At 39.6% G+C, this 17,494-nt stretch overlaps 1 protein-coding gene across 6 annotated transcripts in view; it reads left to right on the top strand.

The window, feature by feature from the left end:
- RYR2 (ryanodine receptor 2) overlaps positions 1–17,494 on the top strand; it is a 535,490-nt gene that overhangs the window by 222,540 nt on the left and 295,456 nt on the right. For all 6 annotated transcript variants that reach the window (XM_044239419.1, XM_044239420.1, XM_044239421.1 and 3 more), the window contains 5 exons: positions 1,231–1,423; positions 3,115–3,331; positions 5,114–5,218; positions 8,135–8,238; positions 14,644–14,727. In XM_044239419.1, coding sequence (XP_044095354.1) covers positions 1,231–1,423; positions 3,115–3,331; positions 5,114–5,218; positions 8,135–8,238; positions 14,644–14,727 — 703 coding nt within the window. The remainder of the gene's footprint in view (positions 1–1,230; positions 1,424–3,114; positions 3,332–5,113; positions 5,219–8,134; positions 8,239–14,643; positions 14,728–17,494) is intronic.

A 17,494-nucleotide genomic window follows, 5' to 3' on the forward strand; every position in this document is an offset into this window, starting at 1 on the left:
AGACAGACCAATATATTTGGTGTATATAAATATATGTATAATAACACTTTCATTAGCTTTTGATCTTGAGCTAAACAAGGGTATAAACCTCTTTATGTGAGTTGCATTGCTTTTATATGATTTTTTCAAGAGCCATCTTTATTATACTCAGGGAATTTTAGGAGTACTACTTGATAATGAATTTATTGCTTATAGATTTGAATATTGGTAAAATAAAACATTGACACGTTTTAAAAAGTAGATACGCTCTACCACTGGCATTTCAGATAAGCTGTTGATAAAAAGTTTGGCATGCTGGAAATTTTAAAAAGATTTTATAAAAATGCAAATCTTGTATCATGAAACCCATCTTTGCCTTTGCTCAAATTGAGAAATTTTGTATGCGTTTGTGGGCATTGTTTGAGAGAGCCTTACCTTCCTGTCTTTCAGTGTGTCCACAGAGACTAATTAGCAAAGGAGTTTTGACATTATCAGGAATGAGCGTAGGCCACAGGTTGGCCAGGGCAAGAAATGACATTTATCAAATAATCACTGTCACGCCTCAACTCGTATCCTGCTGTTCTCAGGAAGCCAACCAAGATCTTGTGTGAAATAAACTGTAAAACAAATCAGTTGGCATGCATTTGCGTCTCAGCAAACAATGCACGGATGAACATGTTTTCTGCTTTCCTTATCCCTGTTATTTTTATTTTATAAAACAAAAGGGATTGAATATTTGGAAAGGGTCCTGACATGCGAGCCCTGCTATGTCTGAGATGCTGTGTTCTTTTAAACCATTAGTTTAATCATCATAACAACTCTGCAAGGTGATGGCATTTGTCTTCCAAGAAGTCAGGGTTTAGAGAGATTATGTAATTTGCTGATGGTCATACAAGTAGGAGGTGGTAAAGCATCTGTTGGAACTCAAGTCTCTCCCTGGAGATTTCTCTCTGACATCATTCTGTTCTCAGCTTAAGCTGATTTGTGCATCAGATGCCGTCCTGCTCCAAGCAGAAGTTTCTCTGCATATCAGAAGGTCCAATTTACAATAAAGAGATCAGCATGGCCCCAGGGGCGGGGGGAAGCAACAGTTTTTGGACAAAGGATTTAACATGTAGTATTAATTTGCATTCAAAATTTATTCTCTTCCAGTATTGTACATTGATTTGTCAGTGCCTACTCAAATATTTGCCTCGGAAGACGATTCTGTGAGGAAAAGAAATCACTGTCCTGACTGTTTCTCCTCCATAGGCTGCATTGCTCGTACTGTAAGCTCACCAAACCAGCATCTGCTGAGAACGGATGACGTCATCAGTTGCTGTCTAGATCTGAGTGCCCCGAGCATCTCATTCCGAATCAACGGACAACCTGTTCAAGGAATGTTTGAGAATTTCAACATTGATGGCCTCTTCTTTCCAGTTGTTAGTTTCTCTGCAGGAATAAAGTTAGTATTTCTATGTGTTTTGGTTTGTGTCCCATCTGACTTCTCCTACTTTCACAGAAGACACTACACTGCCATGCCCCACACTCCGCTAACCTTCTGCCCGCTCCTGTCTGTCCCCAGGGCATTTTTCTTGTTCCTTGGAGGAAGAGGTAAGATTCACCCAAGAGAGGCGTCTTGGGAGGCCGAATGCTTTATCCACCTGTCCTACCATTTAGACGGGGAAGTTTGCTAACCCTACCCCATGTCCTGAAATAGTTCAAGCCCATTTAAGTTTACTTGTTTTTTTAATAAGGGAAAATAAACAACATTGCATAAGAAAATACCACTTATTTCCTTATATTTCATTAATTTTCTTTTTCTCATCTCCTATTTCCCCACCCCACTCCAAACCCCCATTTCTACAGAAACTAAATGCATTTTGTTGCTGTTGTTCATTTTCTGTGTGTTACCTGCTACGTGTTGTACTTGTAAATTGTCTGCTGTGATCAGTTGGGTCAAGATGGTTTCCTCTAACTTGTTGCTGTCTTGCTGTTACCACATGGAAAGAGATAAATGCTAATTCTTTGGAGTTTTACAAAGAGAACAAGCGATGGTCTGTTGTGATAAGGGGCTACCCTGTCACCTGTTAATGTGTGTGTGGCTCCCTCATGAGAGTGGCTCCTTATTATGAGGACCATCAAGTCACTCTGGGCATTCTTCCTATTAGAATTCTATTCATATGAATAAGTCATGGTTATAGAAGCACCATATTGAAGAGGGGATAGAAAAAGCATGAAATACTATGTACCCATGCACCAATGACCTTTTCTGGTGTGTTTATACAAATTACATTTCTTTCTATAACCTTCTGGAGTGTTTCAAAACCTTTGTTTTCTTCATTTTTAGCCCTTTGCTTTTTTATTTTATTTGCTTTATAATTATTGCGTTACTTTTGGCCTGGAAGTAAACCACAAATTAGAAAAAGAATTACAAGGAAAATGAAAATTTGGTTTTATTTTTGTAAGCTGAGGGCCTGTGGAATCAGTATTGTTTAGATGTGTTTTAAAAAGTGTTGTTCAGTGGAACTTGTTTTAAATTATTTTTAATTAAAGGACTTTGATGTATGAGAGATTTTAGTATGGTTTTGGGGTTTTTTTGTTTGTTTTTCATTTTTTGTTTTTTGTCATCAAAGAAGGAATAAGGTGACTTTCTTCCACAAAGGAAATATCATTTGAGTTCCCTTTAAGGATTTTCCCTGGGAAGTGGGACAGTGGAAAGTGACTGTTACTTTTTTTTTTTTTTAATCAAACCTCATGCAGTCCTATAATTTTAAGTATCTAGATGTTTAGATAATGTCTCCTCTTTCTCTGATGATTCTTTGTGCCTCTGGAGACATTAAATGACCAATTACCGTGCACAGATATTTCTCCTATAGGAGTTTGATGCATGTGCTTTTGCAAATTCTCCAGTGACTAGTAAGTTTTCTCGGATCCATCAATGTAATGTAATCAGCTTTTCCTCTCATCGTGCTTTACCTTTTGTGCTTAGAGGCCCTTAGACTCCAAGGTGCCCACACTATGACGGCACTCGGGGGAAAGTGTGGCTTCTGATAAAGTTAATTTTGTGCTAATTATTTATTCCATGTGTTTTGTTGGTTAGGGAGCTTTCCATACACCAGAGCTCTACCTGACCCTGACATGCATCCTTTGTAGGGTACGCTTTCTGCTTGGGGGGAGACATGGAGAATTTAAATTCCTCCCACCACCTGGGTATGCTCCTTGTTATGAAGCTGTTCTGCCGAAAGAAAAGTTGAAAGTGGAGCACAGTCGAGAGTACAAGCAAGAAAGGACTTACACACGGGACCTCCTGGGGCCCACGGTCTCCCTGACGCAGGCTGCCTTCACACCCATTCCTGTGGATACCAGCCAGGTACCCAGAGCACCTGTAATGCCGGCCGTTTGTACTGTTGTCCTCTTGTGCTGTTGTTCTGATGTGCAGTGGCTTTCGGTGGACACTCTTAACCGCAGCCCACAGGAACACATCTGCCAACACGTCCCACAGTTTATATGCAGAATCAAAGAAAGTCTTCTAAAGTAATGCTTACCTTTATCAGATCCACTCACCTCTTTGGTATTCAGATTCTATTCTGTAGTTTTAAAGAGTGATCTCAAGCCATTACATGGATTTCACGATGCACTAATGTGGGTCACAACTGGGGGTAATGCATGCTTTTTTGAGGGTACACTTTTTGTATATGGCGGGCATGAAGTTTATTTCTTCAGCCATCCAGATACATTGTAACTTTGAAGCATGTTAACTGACCTTTATCTTAAGTAGAGATTGAGATCCTGGGCTCTGGAGTTGGAGCTCCTGAGGTCAGTTGCTTACTTGGGGACCTTGAGGAAGTCCCTCTCCTTGTCAGTTGGGTTGCCAAGAGTATGCTGGACAGAGTTCATAAATAACAGATTAGCACAATACTTCGCAAACAGGCACCTGAGAAGTGTGAGTCTGTATTCTTTTCTGTCTCATAGATGTGAATGCATCTGACAATGACGGTGAATTAAATAAGTAATTGTTTTGTCTTGATGCTGACGTAACTTTAGTAAGGTCAGTTATGCAAAGTTTTTGAAAATCCAAGAGATTGCCTCCAAAGTCTAATGTAGAGTTAACACCAGGCTAACTCATGAAGGTTCAGTTGTTGAGCAAATTCTTATTTAGCTCCTGAATCCTGTTTTCTGCCTCGTCATGCTGCCCTTTTATGTTATTGAGTGAAAGAAGCAAGCTTTTTCCATGGCTAAAGTTCAGCTTGTTGTTCCTTGCCGCAAGATGGCAGGATATGTGGACTGCTACCAAATTTCAGTAGTAAACACGATCAGGAGGCTAGAAATGGACTGGAAGGGCCAATTGGATTATGCAGGGGGAGCACATGGAGGATTTCTCATGACACAGATTGTCTCCAGCGTTATGGGGAAAGGGAGCAGTGATAGCATGCTCCCTCAGGAAACTGTCTCATTAGTGAATGTTGTAGGCAGTCGCCTGCTGTCTGTGGAGGGACTGGCTGTGGGGTGATACCTAAGTGCATTGCCAAACAGCCACCACCAACCCCTGACTCTGAGAACCAATCGTGTTCTTTACGAAGAGGTCATTAAACGTCTTTGAATGAGAACACGTAAAGATTGTTTTCCTTAGAAGCTTATTCTTGGAAACTACTAGAAGGAACAGAGCAGATTCGGGGAAAAACATAAATCACTGCAAATATTTATAGGCTCGGAGAGCCAGTGGATTATCCTTTGGTCACTGAATTGCCTTCATTCTGGCCTATGTTTAATGGCCAGTTTAGCTGAAGAACCTGGGGGTGATGTCTCTTTTTAAGTGATGCCCGCACTGATGCTTACATCCCACATCCATGAAGCCATTCTTCTTAATGGTGACTTGTCCCCACCAATACCCCTGTCTTCCTTCTTCCCCACTTTCGTTCATAAATTCACTTGGAAACCTAGGCTGTCCCTCCAAAACATCCTCCAATTACCTAAACAATTTTCAGATATACCTTGTTATATTTTTATAACTATGTTAGAAGGGTTAGAATCTAGTTATATTATTAACATCTTCTTGGTTTACAGTGGTTTTACTTGTTTCAGTTCACAGTGAGGACAATTAGCATGGTTTTATTGCATTTGCTTCTGATGTGTGTTTTCTTTATTATTTTAGATCGTGTTGCCTCCTCACCTAGAGAGAATAAGAGAAAAACTGGCAGAGAATATCCATGAACTCTGGGTTATGAATAAAATTGAACTTGGCTGGCAGTATGGTCCGGTATGTAATTTTGAAATTTATTTTCCGATTTGTTAATACATCTTTCTAAAAACATAACTTTTTCTCACTCATCCTGCTACATGGTGACATGAATCGATTAGATTGATTTTTCCCCCCTACACATTAGTTTTTGTTCAGTTTTTCTTTACAAGAAAAAATGACATTATTGGTGTGTTCATTGAAGAATGGCCTTGTTGCCTAGACAATTGAAAAGTAATCATTCTTGAGGCCGAAAGTTATATTTTTAAATCAAGGTTAACATATACAGACAATAGGGATTGATTTCTAAGCCACTGAGGGGGGAAAAAAAATCTCATTGAAAGTGAAAGTGAAAGTTGAAAATGGAAAGAAATTAATCATTTTCTTTTTCCTTTATCTAGTGCTTTGCTTCTTTTAGTCTTAACTGTGTATAGCAGTTAGTACCAGGCCTGTGGGCAGAGGGCCACAGTTGGTTTCATAGGTGGAAGACAGGATGAGATATAATGGTTGAATGTATTTCCAAATTATTATTTAAAGATCATAGTGGGTGCCTGGGTGGCTCAGTTGGGTAAGCATCTGACTCTTGATTTTGACTCAGGTCATGATCTCAGGGTTGTGGGATCGAACCCCATGTAGGGCTCCATGTTCAGCAGGGAGTCTGCTTGCGATTCTCTCTTTCCCTCTCTCTCTGCCCCTCCCCCCATGCTTGTTCTTGTTCTCTCTCTCAAGTAAATTAAATATTTTAAGAAAATGAAGATCTTTATGGTTTGCAAATAAAATTTATTTTTAACAATTTTCTGTGTAATTCCAGTGTATCATATACCTTATTTTTGGCAGGGCTGTGGCAACACTTATATTTTTATAATATTATTAGTCTAAGTATCCCAAGATTATAACGCTGCCTTATACATTTGACTGACTATAGAAAGGAGTGTTTCACCTTGTCATAGCTCATTGCATTGAGCTTTGAATAACGAATATTTTTTTATTAGTGCTGGTGGTGACTACCATATGATACCCCACATCACTCCCTCACTTTTATATATCTGTTTAGAACTTCCCATTTTCACATAAACTCTCACAGGTCATTGGGTTAAATTTTCTTAACAGCACACAGGGCTATTCTTTCAGTTTTGCTGGCGATGGCTTCCCTGAGTGTTGGGCCTTGAGAGTGGTCGCAGTGCTCTTGAGGCCCTCAGACTGGGGTCCAGATTTTCTCGCTTTCTCTCTAGGACTGTTTTCACTGTAAGACTTGCCAATGCTCTTATGGGTGGTCGAGGTGGGAGGTGGCGAGTTTCACTGTTGTGTGCAGGGGGAGGAGAGATCTGGTTGTGAGACGTGTTTTAGAGTTCACGTTCGGGGTCTGGGCAAGAGAGGGAGGGAAGTCTGGGCAAATTTCTGATTTTAGCTTGGACACCTGAGAGGACATTGGTGTCTGTGATTCTCCCGTGTACAGAATAGAGGCGAAGTGAACATGACATAAATGGGGAGCAGATTATTTCAGGACTTGGACACCTTCATTTCTACTTGGATGTTTAGAATTCAGAGTGAAATTTTCTAAACATAGATTTCATTTCTGGACCTACGCATTTAATCAAGTAATATGCTTTTGTGTAAGTCCTGTTCTTTTGTAAAGATCACCAGGAAGAAAAAATATGTTATTTTTAACTTAGTGATGCCTGAAGAGTTAGAAAAAGTTCTTGCTTAGGTTGTGTCCTGTCTAGGTGGGATTTCTAGAACCTGATAGTTATTCGCATGGAGTAATTTTTTTTTAAGTTTTTATTTATTTGACAGAGATCACAAGTAGGCAGAGAGGCAGGCAGAGAGAGAGAGGGGAGGAAGCAGGCTCCCTGTGGAGCAGAGAGCCCGATGTGGGGCTCGATCCCAGGACCCTGGGATCATGACCTGAGCCGAAGGCAGGTGCTTTAACCCACTGAACCACCTAGGCGCCCCGCATGGAGTAATTTTTGTTCCCCAGCTGTCATCTTGGGGCTACAGCATAGTGATGATGCCTGTGGCATCTAGGTTTCTGAGAAGATAATCTATTTACAAGTGCAAGGATCTAAGACATCTTTCTCATTAATTCATTCCTAAAATCTTGAATTTTGTTTACTCTGTTGGCTGATAGACACTTGCAAGAATAAATATGAAAAGTGCCCATAGGCTAACTGATATTGTTAAGGTGAAGGTATAATTTGCGGTATCTGCAGGTTACTCACAGTGGGTGAGATGATCCGCTGGAATCACTGTGAAGACTTTAGATCAGTCATTCATCTTGTCAATTGATATCTTTAGTCTGGCTCTAAACACATAAAATTACTACACATTAAAACTAAGAACTACACCTTTCTTACACAGACTTCATTTCAATGTATGAAACATTTGTTGGGTGCCTACCATGTGCCAGGCATGTTCTGGGTGATGGGAGTACATCAAAGAAGAAAAAAGAACAGAATTTCTCTTTCTTTGGTCTTACATTCTAGTGCTAGGAGGTAGACCGCAAACCGGCAAGTGCGTGTCTGGTTCTGCCAGCAGGTGGAGTTTGTTACGGAAGAAAATGAAAGTGTAGAGTGAGTGGGCAGAAGGTCATACTGGGAAGGAAAACAGGATGACCCTGATTGGGAAAGTAAGATTCAAGCAAATGTTGGAGGAAGCTGAGGTGGGGAGCATGTGGGTGTCAGGGTAGAGCCGGCTTGGGCCCTGGGGGCCAGGAACTACACGGAACAGAACAGGGGCCTGAGGTTAGGCCAGGTTTTACCACTGATCATAAACATTAGCATGCCTGGGGGCTTATGGGGACAGCTTTGCAGGGATGATGAGCTGAGCTGAGCCTTCCTTCTTGCTTTTCCCCTTCATTTTCCTGCCATGCAGTTGGATTGCCTCGGCTGGTGTCTGGATTGGAGATGATTATCATGAGGATTTTCTGTCCCATTTCAGGTTAGAGATGACAATAAGAGACAGCACCCGTGTCTGGTGGAGTTCTCCAAGCTGCCTGAGCAGGAACGCAATTACAACTTGCAGATGTCACTGGAGACCCTGAAGTGAGTTTCTTACCTTTTCCTCTTTTCTGATCTGCCTGACCTGAGACAAACAAGGTATCAATACAGGTTAATTCAGTTCAAATTAAGTTAATTAACTCAGAACTTTTCATAATGCCCAGGGGGATTGGATCAGCATTTGTTGGGAATTAGACTTTTGACCCTGCTATTTTGTGTCTTTATGCTTTGTAAAGTATTTAGTGAAGAGCCTTCTATGGATATTTTGGGCATTACAGAACATGAGGATTTTCTGATCAGATACATTGCTGCTTACAGTGTGGGCCAAAAACCAGGTCTGTCACAAACTATTTTTGATTTGTGACAACATAAGTAAAGATACTAATAGTAAGTGTTGAGCAACTTTTATGCCAAATTAAAGGAGCAATTATATGTCTTACTGAATCTCATAATTTATAAAATATAGGCTTATATTTTATATGTCTTCATTTAAAATTTTTAATTTTCTCTAACAAGTTTTATTTGTGTTTTATCAGAGAATCGGGCTACAATAGGCTAGAAATTAAAAAGAAATTGGCCTTTTATCACAGGTAGTTTGAGAAACACTGCTCTAAGATACTTTAAAGATGCTGAGTTAAAATAATTGTTTATTTTGCCGATGGATTTTTCAGTGCTGTGAATCTTTCATATGGTATGGAATCCATTTGTTATTTCCCTGACTTATGTAACCATACCTTTTTTTTTTGGTCAGAGAGTGCCTCGGGACCATTTCCCTGAGGAACACACTTTGAGAAAAGCAACCTTAGACAATTCACCTGTCGTCTTTAAAGGCAGATTCACTTTGCAGTGACCCTGCCAGTTGCATTCAGGGAATTTGCCGCTTATCATTGCAAATGAAAGAATGAGGTGGAGTAAAATGAAGAAAAAGAATTTTAATACAAACAGTTTAGAAAAGGGGCATCTGGGTGGCTCAGTCAGCTAATCATCTGATCTTGATTTTCCGTTCAGGTTGTGATCTCAGCGTCATGAGATCGAAGCTTGTGTCTGGCTCCGTGCTAGGCATGGAGCCTGCATAAGATTCTCTCCCTTTCTCTCTGTCTCTCTCAAAAGAAAAGAAAAAAGTCCAGAAAATATTTTTGAGAAGACCATACCTTTTCTTAATTCCTTTTCTGTCCTTGGTGGCCTCTAGAACTAGATTTATTCAAATAGGTCACTTACTCTAATGCATGTTTATATTAGGCTTATATCCTTGTGTCTGTTTTTGTTTGTTTCAGTTTTGTTAAGAGGAAGGAGTTGTTCCCCTCAAAGTGATTTTACCAAGGATTCAGAACATAAAACTTCACCACTGTTTCAAACTTTGGGTTTTGGGTTCAGGTGTCTTTCTTCAAAGATGTGTTTCTAATAATCTTTATGGATGTTAACATACTGGGCATCGAGTGAGTTTAGTTTCTACTAGTAATTTGAAAGGGCAGGGAAATATATATTAATCAAGTAAGTTGAGAACCTCCCAGAGATAAAAATGGACAGAGCTTGCCTGCAATGAAGAATGCACGATGCGTGACTCTGACCTGTGAACCCCGTGGTGAGGGTCTCCTGACTTCCTTTGTATTCTTGGTTAGTGGCTTGTACATTTCAGTAAGTGATTCACAGCAGCTCACCATTTGCTCATTTTTACAACAAAATGTTTTATTGAAAGGTCAAGGTCTAAGATAATTCAGTTAAATTTGTAGTACCTTCCCTGTAATTTTAGTGATTGACAACTAAGCCAACTATTGCAAAGGACAAATCCCAAGAAGCAGGGAAGTGGAGAAACTTCCTTATTTGCATAGTGTGTGGAGGCTGACTGCCTGTAATCTGACCTCATTCCTAAAGAGGGTCTGGTGGCTGATTTGATTAATCATCACAGTGCTTGTACTGAGGTGCTGTTGCCAATCGTGAATGCTAATGACCTTGTCCCTGAGCTAGTCCTCAATACTTTATAATGAGCTGATTTAAAGTATTTCTTTAAAATTAGAACAGGAAGAACCCCTACTTCTCCAAAATTCACACTTAGCCCAATCTCGGTAGTTGGTGGTTTCTTTCTGTGTTTCCATTAGAGCCTCATTTAGCTGATAGCTCCCAGAGCAGAGTAGGTGAGAACACAGGCTCTGGTGTTAGATGGTACGGGATCAAGGACTTGCTGCTCCAAAGGGAATCTTAGATTTTCCAAACCTTAGATTTTCTTCCATCAGTGAAATGGGGTCATAGTGGAATGGAATGGAATGGAATTGTGGTGGGGACTAAGTCCTATAATAGTGATCAAGCTTGGAGCACCGTATGTCTGATACACTTCACAAAGGTATCATGGGAAGGATCAAAACTTTATTCCTTTGAATTCTGAAGAGTGCCCAAGTAACAAATAAGCAGAAGATTACTACAGAATATCCCTTTTTTTGGGCTGAAGGGTGGTTTCACGTGGATGTGAATGTTAGATGCTCTGTCTGTGATTTAGACTGGCCAGTTATCTGTGTGCTACAGAGTCCTGCAGACTTCCGGCTCCCTCTCTCGAGACAACCTAGTGCTTCCAGCAGACCTGTTAGCCCTGTACCCAATTTAGGCTGTGCCACTAAAGGTTTAAGTTCTGTTCTACTTAACGGTAGTTCCTGAATTTCAGATCTTAATTTTGGAATAATTGACTCATGTTTAGGGAATGAATGATACAGTGGTTTTTTAATCAACATCTTAGATTTTCATAGAATCTTTCTTTGTAAGTTAGCAAAAATAGAGCAAGACTAGAACAATATTTTTCTTCTGGTCAGTAGGTTGTTTTTTTTTGTTTTTGGTTTTTTAGATTTTATTTATTTATTTGTCAGAGAGAATGAGCAGGGGGAGCTGCAGTCAGAGGGAGAAGTAGGGTCCCCACTGAGCAAGGACCCTGATAAAGGACTCTTGATCCCAGTGGGATCAAGACCTAAGTGAAAGGCGGATGCTTAATTGACTGAGCCACCCAGGCATCCTTGATCAAGCAGTTTTTTCCCTAAAATTGTTTGTAGGAAATGCGATGTGTTTGTATACATATGTAGGGAGGTATAAGAAGCATAGGGACACAGGGACACCAAGGAGAGCATAGGAAAGAGAGAAAAGTAGTTAAGGAAGACACATGATTTTTTCTAAAAGAGCAGGTTTTCCTCCTAACTTTGTACTTTCTTTTTGTTCGTTGTTTGTTTTTTAATTTTTCAGTCTCATGCTAGCAGCAGTTTTCCTGATCTCTGTTGTGATTCTTGACATTGAGTCCTGGGCTCACTCCTCTCTCTGTTGCACGGTCTCTAGGCATTCTTATCCACACCCATAACTTATTATCACACCCATCAGACACCCAAACCCACGCAGTTGCTGACAGCTTCCTAAATGTGCATCATTACCCCCAGACACCTGTTCTGTGTGTATCCCATTCCTCAGCGATATTTTCCCTAGATCGGAGGCAGCTAGACCCACAGCGTTACGTCCCCTGTGAATGGCGTCTCTGTTCATCTGCTGCACAGGCCAGACACCTGGGGCTTATCCTGGACTCTTCCTTATGTTTGATCCCTGCATCCAGCCAATCAGTGGGCACAGCCCATCACCAGATCCTCCCCAGCACATCTCCAGTCTGTCCCCTCCCCCGCTGTCCACAGCACTCCTCTTGGTCTGAGCCCCCATCACAAGTCCCCTTGACTGCCCTGAGAATCTCCTCACTGCTCCCCCCCACTTACTTTCTTCCAGTTCATTCTGTGCACAACCGGAATTCATGCGCCCGTACCTGGGCACACGCACACACATGGTGCTTGGGACCATTCACGACCTTCCCGTTGCACTCATTGCAGGAGTCTGAGCAAGTCCTGGGGATCTACGCCGGCCACTTCTTAGCGCATCTGCCCAACTCCTGTTCTTGTTCACTATGGTCCAGCCCCCGTGGTCTCTTCCCTCCAGGGACTCAGATTTTTTACCCCCTCATCTGTGCTGTTCCTTTAGCCTGAAAATTCTTTATCCGATGCTTAGATGGGCCCCTTCCTACTTTTACTTCCTGTTTCTGCTTAAGTGAGCTTCCTGGATGAGACCTTCCCCACCCCTCTCTCCTCTTCTCTTCTAACACCTTGTAACATTTTTTTTTTAATCGCTTTCACTACCATTTTTAATATTATTCTCTGGGGTTATTTACTCTTTGCCTTTCTTACTAGACTAAGCTACATGAAGGTAATGATTTTCTTACAGGATTTTTCTACATGATTTTATTTTTTTAAACTCCCCATCCTATACCTGCCTTTTTTTAAAAAAAAGATTTTACCTAAAATTAATTGTGATAACAGTGTGTGTGTGTGTGTGTGTGTGTGTGTGTGTAATACACACAGCTCCATTTACCTATACCATCTGTCTTTCTGTCTCCAGATTTTCATTTTTCAGATGTTGTGGAGGAAAGTGTTAGTGAATTGTAGATACTTGCCACATGCCTACTGTGACTAGGTCCTAGAAATTCTGTAATCCAGAAGGATAAGCCATTGTATCTTATTTTGCTGGGATAGGAGAAACCATTATTGTTGTGGATAGTGAAGTCATGTTGTTCCATATAAACCTAAAGGACTCTAAAGGATAAGTTCTACAAATGAATTGTAAGGATCTTTCTTGGGAAAATCAATGGAAGTCATTCAGGGGAAGAAAAAAAAAAATACAGAGTACCTTAAAAAAATGGGTGAACAGTTCCTGGCAAACAGGGACCCTGATGTGTCATTTGAAAATGAAATTTTTTTCTAGACTACAGAGTACCCTACAGGATTAAGAATATCTGGGGAATTTGTATCTAATAAAGGTTGCGTTTCAAACCAGGGGTAAAAGATGAATTATTTAGTACATATTTTATGGAGAATTAGATACCCATCTGGGAAAAAAAATAAAGTTAAGCTATACCTTAAGCTAATAGAATCCCCTCACCATCACCCCCACACAGGAAATCATGGACATTTTCCTTTAAATTATTTTACAAATGGGGAATTTCTGAGTGCCATATAAAACCCAAAAGCCATAAGAAAAGATGGAAAATTTTCAGTTGTATAAAAACAGATTTGAAATTCTGCTTAGAAATAAAAATACAAAGAAAATAAAAGGACAAACTAGAGAAAAACATTTGCAACTCATATCCCAGACACAGGAAGAGCTTCTAAAATGCAATTAAAACCCTATAACTAAAGGGAAGTTGAGAAAAGAATATTTTCACCGACAAAAAGTAAGTACAGATATCGAGCATATGATAAAGGTGCTCAAATACACTTATTTTAAGAAAAATACCGGGGTTCCTGGCTGGCTCAGTCAGCAGAGTGTACAACTCTTAATCTTGGGATTATAAATTCAGGCTCCATGTTGCATGTAGAGATTACTTAAAAACAAAATCTTAAAAAAATACAAATTAAAATGATAATGAGATACCTTTTTCTCCCCCCCTTTTTTTAAGGTTTTATTTGTTAGAGAAAGAGAGAGTGAGAGGGAGCACAAGCAAGGGGGAGTGGCAGGCAGAGGGAGAAGCAGGCTCCTAGGTGAGCAAGGAGCCCGGTGCAGGACTGGATCCCAGAACTCTGGGATCAGGACCTGAGCTGAAGGCAGACACCAAACTGACTGAGCCACTCAGGCAACCCTTAAGGAGATACCTTTTTAACATACCAGTTGACAAAGTTTAAGCAGAGGCAATGTCATACACATCTGGTAGGAATGTAAATTACTACCAACTCTCTAGACATTTGGGAATACTTGTGAATCTTTAAAATGTAAGGCAGTAATTCCATGTCTAGGAATTTTTAACCTATAGATGAAGGGCACAGTAGATGTATTAAATGTATGAGGTTATTCATTGTAGCCTTGTTTGTAGTAAGAAAAGACTCTGAACAAAGAACTGGGTGAAAACATGACACACCCAACTAATGGAGTATTTCAGAGCTGTTGAAAAATAAACCGGCTTTATGTGAAAGAACAGTATATCAGAGTTACAGTGTAATGTCAAGATAGAAGATTGCAGAGAGCTGTCTTTTGTATGTACCCATCACGTAAAAGGGGGGAAAAGAAACAATACGCTTTCCTGTGTGCACACACACACATGCACACACACACAAACCAGTCTGTGTTAATATTTGCACAGACTGTAGCAGGACATTCGAGAATCAGTTGCAGTCAGTGTCTTTAGGAAAAGAAATGGGACTGCATGGAGGGGATTGGAGAAAGACTTACTATTCAATATATTGCTTTTGGTAGTAATTGAAATATCACATGAGGTACACATTACTCAAAAGTAAATGATTTAGAAATAAATGTTTTTCCTTTGCTTTAAAGGCATTTTCTGCTCTCCTTCCAAGGTGGAATGTTGCCCTTGATTCCCATCCGCCATTATGTCAGGTTATTCTGATGATGGAGAACGAGTTCTTGCAGCTTATTTCTGGTTTTGTTTTCCAGGACTTTGCTGGCGTTAGGATGTCATGTGGGTATATCAGACGAACATGCTGAAGAGAAGGTGAAAAAAATGAAGCTGCCTAAGAAGTAAGTTGAATGTCTAAGCAATATTAACTAGTCTCTGCATTGATTCAGTCATATATTCAATTACTTGGGTGCAAATGGATTTTTCAGTGTATTTGCACCCAAAGAACTCTTGATGGATACGTATATGACTTGCCCAGAGAGGAAACGAAACTCAGAAAATCTTGGGAGTATGTTATAAAAAGTTGTTATTTTCCTTGCATGTAGGTATGCATGAACACTTCGGTGCCCATATCCCTAACTGCTTATGTCTGGTTTTCCACTTTGCACCAAAAGATGTTTTTATAATTTAATTTGATTTTTTAAAGATCTATTTATTTGAGAGAGAGAGAGAGAATGCAGCTGGGAGTGAGGGACAAAGGAGAGGGAAAGAGAGAACTTTAAGTAGGCGCCATGCCCATCACAGAGCCTGACGTGGAGCTTGATCTCACAGCCCTGAGATCACGACCTGAGCTGAAACTGAGTCAGATACTTAACCAACTGCACCACCCAGGTGCCCCTAATTTCATTTGTTTTTTACCAAAAAGCAAATTTTAGCAGGAGTTATAAAGTTGGTATTATCATCCCCATTTTAAGTTGTGTAAACTAAGGCCATGAATGCTATAGGGGTGATTTTGCCTGCTGGGCAAAATATGTCTGTGATCCTGTTGAACTTCTGTGTCTGTGATCCTGTTGAACTTCTCAAAACTTCAGGTTTCTTAGTGGCTAACAGGTGATATGTCATTTGGGTATTAAATGAGTAAGTGCTCAATGAATGATGGCTATTTTGTTTTTATTTTTGTTTTGTTTTAATTTCCAAGGCCTATGCCTTATAGATAGCAGGTCTGGCCATGTGTTAAGTTGTATCATCAGCAAAAAGCAAAAGAGCCACCCCATACTCTCCATCGGTCACCCTGGCCTCAAGTTACCCCTGGTAAACATAAAATCAAAATAGAAATCGTGAGCTTGCCCTGTAATGCTAGTTCAGGCAAGTCCTCTAGTTCAGCAAACACTGTTACTCAATGAATTCCATTAAAAAAAGTCTGTTATTATTATTATGTTTATTTATTATTATTATTATTATGTTATTAAATGTATGTTATTACATAGCACATTTTTAGGTTCCAAAAGTTTTCCTCAGAAGTTTAAGCACATCCATTGGATGCTGTTTTATGGAATTTTCACATATTTATATTTTGAAATGACACTTCAATGTCAATCTCCAGTGTCACGAATAAAAGCAGATCCACAGTGATGAGATATGTACTATCATCTATTTAAAACTTCATATAAACGTTGATAATATGTTTTTTCCATCATTTTGTTTTTCTCTTTGAATTGTATTTCCAATCCATTTCCTTCACACAATGTTACCCATTAAAGTATGTTTTGATTGATTACTCTGTCATACTTCTTTATAACTAAATCTAAATTGGTTTTTTGTTTTGCTTTGTTTTCTGTGATCACAGTAAACATTGACATTTTTCTTCTGAGGTATTACAATTAATTTGGTTTTTTGATAAAAAAATGTAAAAATAAGATTTTATGGAAAATAGCACATAATGAAATGGATTCAGCTATTCTTTTTTCCATTTATGTCGTATACCCATGTATAAACATTTAGTGATAAAAAGAGACAACTTCTGGGTCATTTGCATTTTTTGTTTATATAAATAAATAAGTTTTTCTTTAAAAATCATTCAGTTTAAAGGAAAAAAAAAAATCTGTTGAAAGAATGAAGGACAGAAAAAAAGTTGTTCAGTTCAGTGAACTGAAACTTAATAGTGGCCCATCCTCAGAATTCGTGTTTGATGACCTACCACTTGATGACTCAGTCATATCCTTCCTTGTTCAGTTTTGTTTTTTTTTTTTTTTTAAGATTTTTTTATTTATTTACTTGACAGACAGAGCTCACAAGCAGGCAGAGAGGCAGGCAGGGGGAGGGGGAAGCAGACTTCCCGCTGAGCAGAGAGCCCAACGCGGGGCTCCATCCCAGGACTCTGGGATCATGACCCGAGCCGAAGGCAGAGGTTTTAACCCATTGAGCCACCTAGGCGCCCCCTTGTTCAGTTTTTTTAAAGCAAAAAATTAGAAACTACCTTACTTAGGAAAGAATTTTTTAGCTTTTTATTAAAGTCACTTACTGTGATGCCTGGTGGCTCAAGTCAGTGAAGCGCCTGCCTTCCACTCAGGTCACGATACCGAGGTCCTGGGATCGAGCCCCACATCAGGCTCCCCACTCAGTGGGAAGACTGCTTCTCCCTCTGCCTGCCGCTCTCCCTGTTTGTGCTCTCTCTCTCTTTCTCTCTCTCTCTGTCTCTGTCAAATAAATAAATCTTAAAAAAAATAAAATCACTTATTATCTTGGTTTTTTGGTAATTATATCATAAAGGTATTATTAAAATGAAAAATAACAACAAAAGCTAGTAGTTATATCTGTTACTCATTTACTTAGAGGATACCTTACTTAACCTGATGTATGTAAGGATAAGAAGATAGAACTATTAATTTCAGATTACCTTTGACAGCATGATATATTTAAGAAACTATTATATCATGTGCTGCATGTGTGTATCATGTCAAAATTTGGGGGCAAAGTAGTCAGTCTGAAATGTATGAAAACATACTGTAGGATTCCATCTATATGACATTCTGGAAGAGGCAACATGATAGAGTCATTGAAAGTATCAGAGGTTGCCAGGGGTTAAGAAGGTGGAAGAGACGGATGGTCAGAGCTCAGAGGATTTTTAGGACAAAGAAAACATTGTGTATGACACTATAATGACTAGAT

Source organism: Neovison vison, chromosome 2 (genome assembly GCF_020171115.1).
Source record: "Neovison vison isolate M4711 chromosome 2, ASM_NN_V1, whole genome shotgun sequence".
In the NCBI taxonomy this organism is placed as follows: domain Eukaryota; kingdom Metazoa; phylum Chordata; class Mammalia; order Carnivora; family Mustelidae; genus Neogale; species Neogale vison.